Source organism: Akebia trifoliata, chromosome 6 (assembly GCF_017979445.1).
Source record: "Akebia trifoliata isolate Shusen 1 chromosome 6, ASM1797944v1, whole genome shotgun sequence".
Classification (NCBI taxonomy): Eukaryota; Viridiplantae; Streptophyta; class Magnoliopsida; order Ranunculales; family Lardizabalaceae; genus Akebia; species Akebia trifoliata.
The window spans coordinates 7,180,470-7,195,019 of record NC_141380.1 but is presented as its reverse complement, the minus strand read 5'-3'; the positions used below and the strand labels follow the sequence as shown (position 1 = coordinate 7,195,019).

The following is a 14,550-nucleotide window of genomic DNA, read 5'->3' as shown; positions in this document are numbered from 1 at the left end:
GCAAATATAAGGAGAGCATGGCTAGCCCCAATCGTAATATCAGGCTCGTCTTGGTTCATCCCTCTCCCTTCTCCGTTTGCTTGGTTTTTATTTTGTTTCAATAAAAATCATATATTTCCTCATACATCTGCATCACTCAATCTGCACACTCATCCCTTATGATTTCTTTTCTCTTATTCAAGACCTTTCTACCAAAAGCTTTTATTCAAGCCATATGATTCTACTTTATATGCTCTTGGAAGAGATAATTGTTGGTTTATGCCCTACTTGAGTTTTTTGGGTGTATCTTGTAGCCAGGGAGGTGGGGACCATAGGCCCCTACACAAGGGTTCGGGGGCGTAATTAGAAAATGCTTGTTTTGCCCTAGGATGCCATAAATATTTCAACTTCAAAAACCTTAAAATGTAATGTATTTTTGTAGTTTTCATCAATAAAGAATTATAGTTGCCACTTGTGGACGTAGAAAATTTTGTCAAATCACATAAGTCTCTTGTGTTCTTATTTTCGTTGTTTTAATCTTTGTAATTTATCAATCTTGATCGGTGGAAAGGAGTTTTTCCGTAACAATAATGACATTGCCTGATTAAATGGACCATCAACTGAAACAAACCCAAAAATGAGGGAGATACAATAATGGACTCCACATACATGTGATGAGAATCAACAAGCATGATTAGATGATCTTGACCATGTATGCATAACAATTCAATAAATGAGATTGATGAATGATATTAAGGGGAGCATTGACAAATCTAAATAATTTCTTTTATATTGGCCACATATCTATGTACCTAGTTTTATAACCATCCTTTGTGTACATGCAACTCACTTTGTTAAACATTCTCCTTTGTGAAAATCTAGAGGGCGTAGCACTGCAATAATAGATCATCAAGAGTTCGGTCCCCACAACACTCTCAACATGATGACCCTTTGGACTTAATTCATTTTATTATTGAGGTGCAATTAACATTACTTGGTGATTACTCATTTGGGCTCTTGGAAATCTAAAAAACCCTCTCTGAGAAAGTACAAAAGAATTTTATTAATGTCACAACTGAGATCCACAGATACACTGTCCATGTTCAACAACTGGTTAAGGGGATCTCTACTCGAAAAAGTGAGAGCTCTGCTTCCATCCCCCATAGTCATCTTGGTCTGTTTCCACTTCCATCTATAAAATTACATTATCGAACAATTCAAAATCAAATAAAAATGCAAAACCTTCAAAGACCTATCACATGACAAAGGGTGGTGTTTACATACCTTAGGAGTGAAAGCCATGCCGACTTGAATCTCGCCAGAGTATGTCTGGTCAGCGAGCACGACACTATACTTGCGAGGAGGTAGTTTGGCTATTCCCTTCTCCACTCCCAACTCTATCAAATCCTTCAAATATATCCTGCGTACCAACAATATCCTATCACATTAAGACAGCACACATTTCATATTCTCTACGTGATCAACGAAGTTGTAATAATTTGGCTTACGAGGCTTCTCCAACAATGTCGTCAACTGAGAAGGTGTCCTTGTCCATGATTCTTAGGATGAGCTTGTGTTGGTCATCTGCTCCTCCTTGATACTCAACTCGGAAACTGAATTTTTCGTTCCATTTGGGGTTTTTACCTTTTTTGCATCAAAATTTCTTTGAAATTAATAATAAATTGTTCTCTCAATATTATATACTATAGAAGCAAAAAATTCACCATCTACCAATCGACCTCGAGATACCAGAGATTCACCGGTAATCCTCAAGATTTAATAAAAAAAAATACTACAAACAATCAAAGAAAATGAAAAAATGAAAAAGAAAAAAAGAAAGAGAGAATGCTGATTTTCACGTGGTTAGGCAAAGGTGCTTATATTCATGGGCTTGAGGAGTCATTCCAATATAAAATCTCCCCGTTATATGATTTTCTCATTTTTTTCACCATTTACAATGGTCTTTAGCCCTTTAAATAGAAAAATCTTAAACCTAGAAAAAGAAACCTGATCCTACTTATATTATAATTTTCACATTCACCCCTATCCAAATAAAGTAATTATCTAAAAGGTAAAAATCCCATCAAATTGAGATTCTTCACTAATTAGATAGAGTTCCACCTAAATAATACGACGTGCTTGCCTCAAGATTCTCACTGATTAGTACAAAATGAACAGTCTAGATGGGAGAGGGTTTTTAATCCCTCTACATATGCTACATAACATATAGCAAGCCATTTGAATTGATTGTTGCCACATATAATTTAATTAGGATAAATTAGTAAATTTCAAATATTGAAGCAACCAACTTTTTTTAAAAGAATAATTTTTTTTTTGTAAGAAAGTGAGTAAGCGTCAATAAATAATTAGTCAACGAAGATGGTTTCGAACCTAGGTAGTGGCATCAACATTCACAGACTTCAACCAAATTAGCAAGTTGAAACCTTAAATTTTTTTAAACATCGACCTTCTTTAAGTGTATTGCAGGGAAATTGCAAAGAAAATTTTGATCGGCAAAATCACAAAAATACAAGAATGTCCTTCCCATGACCTGTTCCAATGAATTCCTTTGGAAACCTGGATTAAAGTTTTATCAGGATTGGGATCTTTTAGTGAGCAAGTTAAACTCTGTTACCGAATTTTGTTGAATCTAGAGTTTATTATACTATGTGAGCAGTAGTATTATGGCATCAACAAGCTATTTTGGAGAATTAGTAGCCTCCAAAACCTTCAATTTTCCATAATACACCAGAAAATCATTTCTTATTTTGATATTTAATTAAGAAAGTGAAGGTGTCTTGATCATTGTGCAATGATGATGTAAATAAATTTTTTGAAGTTCTTTTTTGGTATTTACAAAAATATCATTCCACAATTACTAACAAACAATCACTACTAGTAAGAATCAACAAAAGCTATATGAAAAATAATTCATTATAAAGCAATTGGCCATGGACCTCTTCACATAAATTTCACGTAAAATGTTAAATAAACTTTGTTCTATATCATTTAATAAATTTTGCTACTCCAACCGTCCCTTCCTTCTTTAAGTGTTTTAACCAATAATTTTTATTATTTTTTATTTTTTGGGGTATCGGAAGGTTTCCCACACCCTTTGGGGTTGGTTTAATTCATACAGTCGCACGCCCCACCCCACCCCACCCCACAAAAGTTACCCAATGTGCAACAAAGTAAGTTAGGAGGCTATCAAGTTTCGAATACCTGATCAGAGAGAACAAAAGGAAATTTCCTAACTAAAAACGGACTTGACTAATTTAATTAACAACTTAGAAAACAGCCCCTGCTTTTTTTTTTTTTTCTTCTAATTGTGGGCATCCCTACCCTTCGGGTGAGACTAATCCCACGGTTACACACACCACTCCCTTGAAAAGTCCTATGTGCAATTGGTTGAGTCTCGAGGAATTCATTGCTTTATGGTGTTTCAAACACTTGAGCTACCCTTCCCGAGGAGCTTATCAAGGCTCGGCTTGCCATTTGGCCAATCCCATGGTGTTAAACCACCCCCACCCTTATATTGACCGCAACCTTTCAAAGTTGGAATGCTCCGAACTTGTTCCAAAACCAAACATAGACTCTACAGTGGTGGGCCAATTGCCACATATTTCATGGACCAAACCTAGCTGGACTTGATCCACATAATGTGTGGGGCTCTTCCTCAAGGCCTATATTGTTGGGCTTTTTGCATTGCATCATGCTTAAATGCTATATGTTGCCAGCGGAGACAGCCCAATGCCTTCCTTAAGAGCTGCTTAATTTCTTATGGTTCCTTACCACTCTCTATGTACATCAAACCCGATTTTGCTTGAACTTTTTCTCTCAAACCTAGACCAGCAACTTTTAATCGATTCGATGTTAAATCGATTTGTAGACATGAAAATTTTAAGAAAGGCCCTTATAAATTTTATAAATCAAAATAAAATCCAAAAATCATAAATGGACCCATACATTTTGGGCCTACTGATTGGGATAAGTCTTTTAAATATTGGGTTTTCACAAAGAAAGCTCATTATCCAATATATTCAAGTGATCTACATATTAAGTATTAGGCCCTACACTCAAATAAATGAGTATAACCCACCAACAATCCATAGAATCCTTAAAATTGGATTTGGATGAGTTTAGCCTTTAAACAAATCAATCAAAGCTCTTTAAGTTGTGGCATAATGGAAAACTAAATTATCTTTAAATCGGGATCAGTTTATCTTAGAAGACAAAAGCTCTCTCTCTAGAGAAAAAAAACTCTCAAGTCCTCATCGAGAGATGAAGTAAAGTTCTTCAAGAGAGATTTGAATTTGATTCAAGAGAAGATCAAGTTCAAAAGCCCTTCTTCAAAAGCTAATAAATCTTTCTCAATTGATAAAACACAAAGCCTAGAGATAAGAAAATCTACATAAAGCTTTATAGAAGATCAAGCTCAAAAACCATTCTTTAGAAGTCAAGCAATTCTTCTCAGCGGATAAAACGCGAAGTCCGCAGAGAAGAAAATCTACATAAACCTCTATAGAAAATCAAGTTCAAAAGCCCTTTCTTCAGAAGCTAAGAAATCATTTTCAACAAAGAAAGCACAAAGTCTGGAGAGAAGAAAAATCTACAAAAACTTCTACAGAAGATCAAACACGAAGTCCGGAGAGAAAAAAATCTACAAAAACTTCTACAGAAGATTAAACACCAACAAAGTCACCGTCAAAGCTACCTTCTTAATTGATCACGTGCAAAGCTCGGAGAGAATAAAGCTACACATGTGTCACCACTTTTTTGTATTTGACTGTTATGCAGAGGAAAACATTGAGATTTGTATCTCCATTTCATCAAAATTAATAAAATCATTTGCAATCTTGTTTCACGAATCTCGAAGTAGATATGTGAAATTTGTTGTTGACATGATCTGATTAGGATCTAGAAAGTAGTTTTTTGAATCATAAATACATAGACTTTACGGGTAATTATATACTATATTCTCTAATTAGATATAATTTATCGTTAGTCCATATTTTATTATTGATTTCCATTAAAATATTTATTTCGGACTTAATTGCGATTATTTATATGTAACAGGAGAAATTCGTAAAGTTTAAAGGTGAATCAGAAAAATTTGAAGATACCACTATGATTCAGGATTCGAAAGAAGACCCAAGACCAAAATCCAGGCCCATTGGGTCCAAATGGACTGCGGTGCCTTGGTCAACTTGAGTGGTGCAGTGATGTCGGAGAATCAAACCTTGAGATTTGTGTAGTAGCTTGGTGGCTAAAAATACTTCGTATTGAAATAAGGTTTTGAAGTTGTTTTGTTTACGAAAGATTTTTGAACCCTAAGAACCCTAGAAACCCTAATCTAGTTTTTATAAGTAGGAGACCAGCCCAGAGCTTAAAGGATATCTGTAAAATAGGGAGATTTGTAAATGTAGATCTAGAATTTTTAATAGCTTTATTTTAGTGTTTTTCTTTTAATATTTATTTAGAAGAAGAAGTTGTAATCGAGGAGACTTTGTTGGTTCTAGAGTCAAGAAGCAATAAAGAATTTATTTTCTCACATCTCTATTCTCTTTCTATTATGTTCTCTTTGTTTTATTTTTTTTACTTTATTGTTCTTGCAGTGGCTATTGGCTAGACTCTCCGTTAGATCGATTGAGGAAGCCTGAGCAATATTTTGTTAACTCCTTTTTATTGTTCTCATATCTATACTTTATTATTTATCGTGAAAAATTCTTTAAGTAAAAATTATCTGATGGAATATTAATTGCTTTATCATTCGGATAGTTTATACTTAAGACTAGTTCAAGATAAACCATGCTTTGCAAAGAACCTTCAACATTTGTCTTATAATCTTGACTTAATCATTGATCACATATTTGGAACCTTCAACATTTGTCTTATAATCTTAATTTAATCATTGATCACATATTTTGGAATTCCTTTATAATATAACTGATTGATATTCCGATCCACAAACATTAACTTTATTTAGTGGATTAAAATAAATAGAGGACATTTAAAGATTGTTAATATGACTCATAATGGTGGATCAGACCGATCTACAAATTTTCATAGTGTTTTAAATACTTTCTTTTAATGTTTTGTTTTAAACAATTTATTCTTGAAAACTATTTTTAATCGGTTACGTAAATTTAAATTGGATTTGAAGTAAAAAGAATACAAGATTAACATTGTCTTTGTGGATCGATCCTTGCTTGCTTGCCAAGGTAATTTTATTATTTTATTTTCTCATAATCTATAGCTTGAACACGATCCATTGCCAACCACCACCATTGCCATCAAGTTAGTTGGGTGGGTTCAAAAGCCCAACAAGCCCATGATCTCTCTCTCTCTCACACGTGCGCGTGCGCGCGCGCACACACACACACACACACAAAATCCTTGATTGTATTTTGATCCAAAAGTGGTCCCACTTGTTTCAAGCCTAATTGGCTGTGACCAACTTTGTCTTGGCTAGTGATCAAGTTCCTTATTTTGAACCTTTGAATCATCTAATCCACGATAAAACTTTGTTTGTTAAACCTATAAATCTTATGATCAAGCTTATATTGGCCTTGAAAAGGTTCACGTCCTTTTAAGGACTCATCTATTTAATTTGAGCTTAATATACCTCTTCATGCTCTCTTCTACCTATTAATTCTTCTTTCCTTCCTACCTCTCACAATTTTATCCTAATGTGGTAGTATTTTTGACAAACAAGCATATAATTGCAACCAATTTTCCGAGGAGACATCATCTTATATTCTTAGATGGAAAATGATGAATAATTAGGAATTTCTAATTATAATTAGTAAAATATAGAGTAATAATTAGAGGATAATTAAGTTTTCTACTTAGAGTATATGTTTAATATGTTGGTACAATACAATCATCCTTGATATAAGATAACAGTCAAGTGTTGTGTAGGACTAACCTTGGGAGACGCTGCTCTTGCGTTCTTGGCATTTGTACTGAATCAACACGTACGGATCCATACTACCTGCTTTCCCCAATTATTAGTCCTAAATTAATACCCCAAATTAACAACCACTCATCTAATCTCTCTTAGTTGTAACTGATTTAATTTACACCATAATAATGACGAGGTTTATAACGGGCCCACAACAGAAAAATGAATATTCTTCTCCACCACTTCTTCTTTTGCCACGTTGCATACCCATGGCCATGAATGAAAGTTTGACCATCTTTTTGGTTGATTGCTAATTTCTAGCCATTAGATCGAAATTCGATCATCACAGGCTTTATGAAGAGGGCCCACATTTTATTTAATTTGAATTACAGTTCAATAAGCATACATGGGTGCCACGTTGTAAAAAAGGTGACATATGTGGAGTAGGGTAACATTACCCAACCCCCGGAGTACAGGATCATTGGAAATAGAAGTTGAAATTCTTGAAACTCAAAAGAAGAAAGAAGGGTTAAAAACAGGAAGAAAGAGCACATCGATCAAATAAGGAAGTTTTAATCCATCCAACACATTTTGGAGACCTTCAGAGAGGTCCACCATCTTTGGAGGTTTAGATCCTTTAATATCTCAGAAAAGAAGCAAAATTTGAAAAAAAAAAAAAGAAGAAAAAAATACAGAAATATAAGAGAAAACATACCCAATAAATCGGTATCTCTCAAGCCTCGTGCATCAACGAGCAGCACCTCCAATATCCCACTCACCATCTATCTCTCTCTCTCTCTAGAGAAGGAGAAGAAGATGGTTCAGGATTCAAGATTTCCCAAACCTTCTTTCTTTCCAAGTTTCGATGAATCAATGAATAAACCATGGTGTTTATACAAGAAGTCGAAATCTTATGTCCTATTCCTGTACTCCACCAAACAAGCTTAATATTCAACTCCAGTTTTTTGTTGCATGCCACGTGGCATACTATTTTGGGGTCCATGGGCCACCATCACTTAAAAATCAGCCCCTATTGATGACTTATATGGCCACAACATGCATCAAACTTCAAATATGTTTATAAAACCATTGAAACGTTCCAATTTCAGAACTTGTTATATCATCCAATTTTTTTATATTTATTTAATACATATCTGTGGACTCGGTTGTTGGCTATAAAGTTGTAACCATAGTTTTAAATGGAACGTCCTCCGAGTAGGGTGGGTTATGTTGAAATATCGTGAGTCAAAAAACAATTCAAGCTTTCTCGGTCAATTTGGCAAGTTGACTCAAAGAATTGGCTCAATTGAGTATGTGGTTGAGTCACCACAAAATCCAGTAGCAATGAGTTGAATCAGTCAAGTTTTAAAACTATAATTACTGCGAAAAGTAATAATTGTAGATTCTGTACAATTATAACTTATACATCGTCATCTAAGCCTCATTCCAAAAATGTGGAGTTGATTGAATAAATCTTGAATCTTCATTCAATTCTGTTTAAAATCATGCTCACTGATAATTTTTATCTTTAACTTAACAAATTTAAAATTTTCAACTTGCACATTCATCCTAATCATGATTTTAAAACTCGTTTTGATGTCTCGTCTCGTCCATTAACGAGATCAAGTCATCTTGGATGAGTTTTCCGATATGTATGAGTCGTCTCTTTCAACAATGAGAAAAAATGAACTGTGATTTTAAATCTCGTCGGATACGTTTGACTTGTTTGACTTGTCTATCCGTCTTGTTGGTGGACAATACCGAGACGTCTCAGCCTCGGATGAGATTTAAAACCATGATCTTAATTGAGGTTTTAGCAAAATTTTCAAAATTCGACACTCCCATTAGGTTAAGTCGTTTAATCCTATGATTCCAAGTGAAGAAAACCAATGTGCATGCCTTGGAGAAGCAAAATGAGGCTCAAAGGAAAATTTCTACTTAGTCTTGATGCTTCCAATTCGAGTTAGAGGGGTTCCCATAAGAGACTTTTAAAGGTCTTTCTAATTTTTATCCAAAGATGTAATTTCTAGGGTATACACCAATGTTTTAAAAACCAGACCTGTCACTGACCCGTATGACTGAAGGGGTCGGTCCAAACTGGTCCAACCGGTGGGTCTATAGCCTCAATAAATATTTTAGATTTCTTAAAATAAGGTAACTTTTACTCCAAAAATATGATCGAGTGTCACATGAGGTAGATTACAAGGTTTTAATAACTGTTAAAAAAAAAAATACAAAATAATAATAATAATAAATAAAAAAGAAAATTTACTCGTAGATTTGAATTTGAAATTTAAATTTAAGAATTTAGTGGATGTTGATTTTCAAAACATGGATCAAGCTCAAAAATAATAATTTTATTTATTTATTTTAAATTTGATGTAGACATGAATTTTATGGGTTGTCATATTAAGCATGGGGACCCAACAATTAAAATCTTACTAAGTTTGATCATTTTGCATTAGTCTGTTAGAGAATACCTAACGTCAAGGGGGTATGTCCTTAATTTTAAAACACATGAGGCATCTCAAATATTCACTAAATTGTAGAGGGGTATGTGAAAAATCAGCCAAAAGTTGGATTGGTACTTTTACAAATCCGGTCGGGTCATTGGTTGAACCGATTGAATCGGATGGGTCAATTGATTTTTTCAAAAGTAGGCTGTTTTAGTTGACTCGACTTATAGAAGCAAATGGGTCTCATCCAACCTGGTCCGGTCCAGTTTTTAAAACACTGGTATACATCTTCATCATAAATTGTAGACTTTTTAAGTCAATTAAATCCTTTGCTTAATAAAAAAAATGAGAAAGGAGCATTTCAGTCGATTAAAAGAGTAGCCATCCAATGACAAGTTTGTCTTCCTTACAGGCTTGATAATCCGAATTGATGGAGTCAAATGTTCTAAATGATGAGTCATTTGGATCAGATGTATGAAATTTCAGTGGACATGCATGGATTGGAGCCATTGATGACGACTTCCAACTTATAACCATGAAGGAGTGGAAGGAATTGGGAGGGCTAAAAGAAGATAGGTGTTGGTGATCAAGGCACAAGGAGACAAGGCGATGAATAAAAAACTGGTAGATAATGTGGAGGAGACGATAATGGGTGGAACGTTTGTACTTTGTGGATGTGTGTGGCATAGGAGGTCGAAGTGGTAGGAGCCCTGGTGGCTTTGAAAGAATTGAGGATTTGTTGTGTGCTCTAATAGTACAAGATAACTTGAGATAATTTTGAAATCACATTGTAGTTGATTAGGTGACAATAATTTGAATTTATTGATCCATGTATTAGATTTTATTTGAACTTTCAAAATATCTACCACTTATTTGCTACATCACGTTTGTAAATTATCATAATCTTCATAGCCAGACAAATAGCCAGCACATTCACCCACATCATGCATCCATGAGGTGGCATTATGCATATAACCAAATTAACACCATAGATGTATAAACATTTGCATAATTCATGCAAGCATGTATGGATACATGAAAGAGCGCTAACTAACTATTTCATGCATACAAACACACAATGCTCAGTGCTATTTTTACACAGTTAAGATGGCAATGAATCTGAGAGAGTTTGAAAAACCACCACACTTTAGTGGTGAGACCATTTCATCTATATATACACAGTTCCATATTTGTATATGGCAATTAGAAGAATGGAAAGAAGCAATCAAATAAATTAGAAGCTACAATCTTGGGTCAAAGATAATGCAAATGGAAAGCCTTGAATTAAGGTTGAGGATCTTTAGCATGATCCTTGACACCCCCCCGCAAGCTGAGCGTCGGATTTGAGCGTATGTGAAGCTTGGATCGGAAGAGCTCAAATAGAGGTTTTGATACACTTTCGGTGAAGATGTCGGCAACTTGCAAATGAGAAGGCACATACTGAGTACAAAGCTTGTCTGCAAGAACTAGTTCACGAAGAAAGTGGTAGTCGAGCTCAACATGCTTGGCTCGTTTGTGAGAAACCGGATTGGAGCTCAAGAAGATGGCACTCTTGTTGTCACATAGGAGGAGGGGCCGTTGTGGAATTGGAACCTTGAGATCACTGAGGAGATGCGTGAGCCAAAGAAGTTCGGAGGCAGTGATCGCCAAAGCACGATACTCAGATTCACAACTGGAGTGAGAAACAGTAGGTTGCTTCTTGGCACTCCAAGAAACTAAGTTGCCGCCAAGTTAAATAGAGTATCCAGAAGTAGAACGGTGAGTATCAGGGCAACCTGCCCAATCTGCATCTGAGTAAGCAACTAAAGCACCGGGAGCATCAGATGGATGAAAAGTGAGACCAAAGTGTAGTGTGCCTTTAACATAGCGAAGAATGCGTTTAACAACAATAAAGTGGTCTTCAGTCGGGGAGTGGAGAAATTGGCTAACAGAGTTGACAGCATGAGCGATATCCGGACGAGTGATGGTTAGATACTGAAGAGCACCAACAAGAGATCTGTAAAGTGTTGCATCCGAGAACAAAGGACCATTAGCAGGCAGGTGCTGGGAAACAATCATAGGGGTGTGAACAGGTTTGCTGTCAAGTAATTGAGTTCGTGTAAGAATGTCCCGTGCATATTTCAGCTGACTGAGGAAAATGCCATCAGAGGTGGTCGTTGCTTCAAGACCAAGGAAATAACTGAGAGGACCTAAATCCTTAGTGGCAAACTTAGAATTGAGTTTACAAGTAAATCTGTCAAGAAGAGATGAGTTGTTTCCAGTAATAATGATGTCATCAACATAGAGTAGCAGATAAATTATATCAGAGTCCTTATGAAAAACAAATAGAGACGTGTCTGCACGACTGCAATAAAAGCCAAGTTGAATGAGAAAAGAGCTGAGACGCTGAAACCAGGCACGAGGAGCTTGCTTTAGACCGTAGAGAGCTTTCTGCAACTGACATACATGATTGGGAAAACGAGGGTCAATGTACCCAGGGGCTTGTTCCATATAAACATGTTCACTGAGATGACTATTAAGAAACACATTTTTGACATCAAGTTGACGAAGGGGCCATTTGTTGGTCACATCAAGAGAGAGGACAACACGAACTGTGGTAGCCTTGATGACAGGGCTAAAAGTGTCAGTATAGTCAAGACCAGGTACCTGGGTGTATCCCTTGGCAACAAGACGGGCTTTGAGACGTTCGATAGACCCATCAGACAAGTATTTGGTTCGAAACACCCATTTGGAACCCACAATGTTGGTGTTGGGAGGTCGAGGAACCAAAATCCACGTATGATTGTTTTGCAGGCTTGAACTTCTTCATCCATGGCAGCAAGCCAAACAGGATTTTTAGCAGCAGATTTGAATCCTTTAGGCTCAGTGGATGCAAGAAGAGCAGAAAGAAGGCTAGAAGAACCCACAACGCTGAGATGTGCTGGGTGGCGAGGTTTGAAGATGCCGGCTTTAGCTCGTGTGAGCATAGGATGAGAATGCAATGGAGCAGCTACAATGGGAGTGCGATCAACCATGGGTAACTCGGTAATGGGCTCCGGAGAAGCCGGTCTGAAGTCCGAGTGTGACGGCGATGGACCTGTATAAGAATTAGTTGCCTGCAAAGACTCATCTACTGGATCAATACAAATAATACACGAGGTGGATCCAGATTGAGGAATATGTCGGGAGTGTGGTGCAGGAGAAGGCAGGGACATGTCGGTGGGAGGGAGACTTGGTTCTAGAAAATTTGAGATTTCGAGAGAGGATATGGGTTGGGCTTGGGAAGTATGTTGAAAGGGAAAGTGATTTTCGTCAAATTGGGCATGGCGGGTAATATAGAGTCTGGAGGTGGTGGGGTCAAGACAACGAAAACCTTTATAAGATGAATGATAACCCATAAAAACGCAAGGGATGCTACGAGGAGAAAACTTGTTAGTCATGTAATCACGTAAACAATGATAAACACGACAACCAAATGGATGAAAGTTTTCATAATTAGGAAATGAACTATATAGGAGTTGAAAATGTGACTTACCTCCGAGAAGCGGTGTGGGCAAACGGTTGATGATGTAGGCCGCAGTGCTAAAGGCATCAACCCAGAAGTGAGTGAGAATGTGAGAATGAAAAAGAAGGGCCAGACCTGTTTCAGTTACATGGCGGTGTTTCCTTTCTGCACAACCATTTTGTGTGGGTGTATGAGGACAAGAAAGTTGATGATGAATGCCAGAAGAACTAAGGTGTGCTTTAAAGCAGTTGCTAGTGAATTCTGTACCACCGTCACTTTGAAATTTTTTTATACGTGCAGAATGTTGATTTTCAACAAATTTTTGAAATTGAATAAAGATATTAAAGAAGTCAGATTTAAATTTCAATGGATAAAGCCAAGTGAAACGAGAGTAATCGTCAATAAATAAAACATAATATGTGAAACCCGAATTTGACTTTACAGGAGATGGGCCCCATAGATCGCAATGAATAAGATCTAACACCTTTGAAGATCGATGTTCAGTGCGAGAATAGGGCAAACGGTGATTCTTTGCAATTTGACAAGTACTACATAATGTCGGAGATGGCAATAAAGAAGTAAGATAAAGCTGTCTTTTTTATTTAGAAAAGAAATAATAGAATGATTTACATGTCCAAGGCGAGAATGCCATAAATCATATGAAGCATGGAGAGATTAATTTTTCAGGATAGAAACAAAGGCTGAATTTCCGCGTTCTAGCACATATAGACCACCATCTCGTTTACCTGTTGCCACCACTCTTCCCGTTTGGTGATTCTAAATAGTAAAAAGATTATTAGTAAACGTAACGGATAACGGAAAATCAGTAGTTAATTTACTAATGGACAAAAGATTTTTGGTGATTTTAGGGACAACCAAAACGTCTAATAGTTGAAAATCAGGAGAATGGAAAAGTTTACCGGTGTGGGTAATGGGTAGAGACGCACCATTCCCGACAATAACACAATCCTTACCCGTATAAGAAGTGGACTGATCCAAGAAGGATTGGGCTGGAGTCATATGGGCTGAGGCCCCTATATCTAAATACCAATCAGAGACCTCATTTCTTGAAATAGAACACGATGCATTAAGGGCTTCAGCAAGTTGAGCCTCTGGGGTATGACCATGGCGTTCATACCGTTGTCGGCATCGGTCCGCATAATGTCCCTCCATGCGGCAGATTTGGCAGCGGGGGGTTCGTCTGCTAGAGGAGCGTCCTTGCCCTCGTCCATGACCGCTGGTTCGAGACGGTTGATTGCGGGAAGAAAAGCTTCGCTGGTTTGTCTTTGCAGGGTTGCGATTGGTGGCTGTGAACGCTGCAGGAGAAGGTGCAGCCGGCTCCATTGATTTTTGAAAGAGCTCAAAGCTCTCTGCTTTTGGCACAAGATCTGTAAAATAGGGCAAAGGAGTGAGGGCCATTTGGGCCGTGGAAAAGGTCGAGAATTCCGAGCCAAGACCTCGAAGGAACCAGTGCACTTTGTCAGTGCCATCGACGGGGCGTCCGATTGCATGGAGTTGATCGCAAAGGGCCTTGAAGGCGCAAGCATACTCCAAAATAGATCTGGTGCCTCTTTTCATCAGTTGCAAGTCATCCTTGAGACGAATTTCACGGGCTTTGGAGCGGTGGCTGAAGGTATTTTCCAAGGCAACCTCACGTGAAGTGGAGAGTCCCACAACTTCAGCCATGGCCTCTTCAGTCAGGGAGGACAACAGAAGACTAAGGAGGC

The 14,550-nt window shown here is 37.1% G+C and overlaps 1 protein-coding gene across 2 annotated transcripts; it reads right to left on the bottom strand.

Moving 5' to 3' along the window:
- Positions 1-1,019: 1,019 nt before the first annotated feature.
- On the bottom strand, positions 1,020-7,766 carry LOC147399983 (16 kDa phloem protein 1-like). 2 transcript variants are annotated; one of them, XM_086445566.1, is made up of 5 exons: positions 7,599-7,764; positions 6,908-6,973; positions 1,488-1,623; positions 1,264-1,399; positions 1,020-1,171 (listed from the first exon to the last, which is right to left on the bottom strand). In XM_086445566.1, exons 1-5 carry the CDS (start codon positions 7,663-7,665, stop codon positions 1,106-1,108), a joined length of 471 nt encoding a protein of 156 aa, XP_086301692.1. In that variant the 5' UTR covers positions 7,666-7,764; the 3' UTR covers positions 1,020-1,105. The 2 variants fall into 2 exon arrangements, with proteins under 2 accessions (XP_086301692.1, XP_086301693.1); XM_086445567.1 differs by lacking the exon at positions 6,908-6,973 and having other exon boundaries at positions 7,599-7,766.
- Between the last annotated feature and the right edge of the window lie 6,784 nt (positions 7,767-14,550).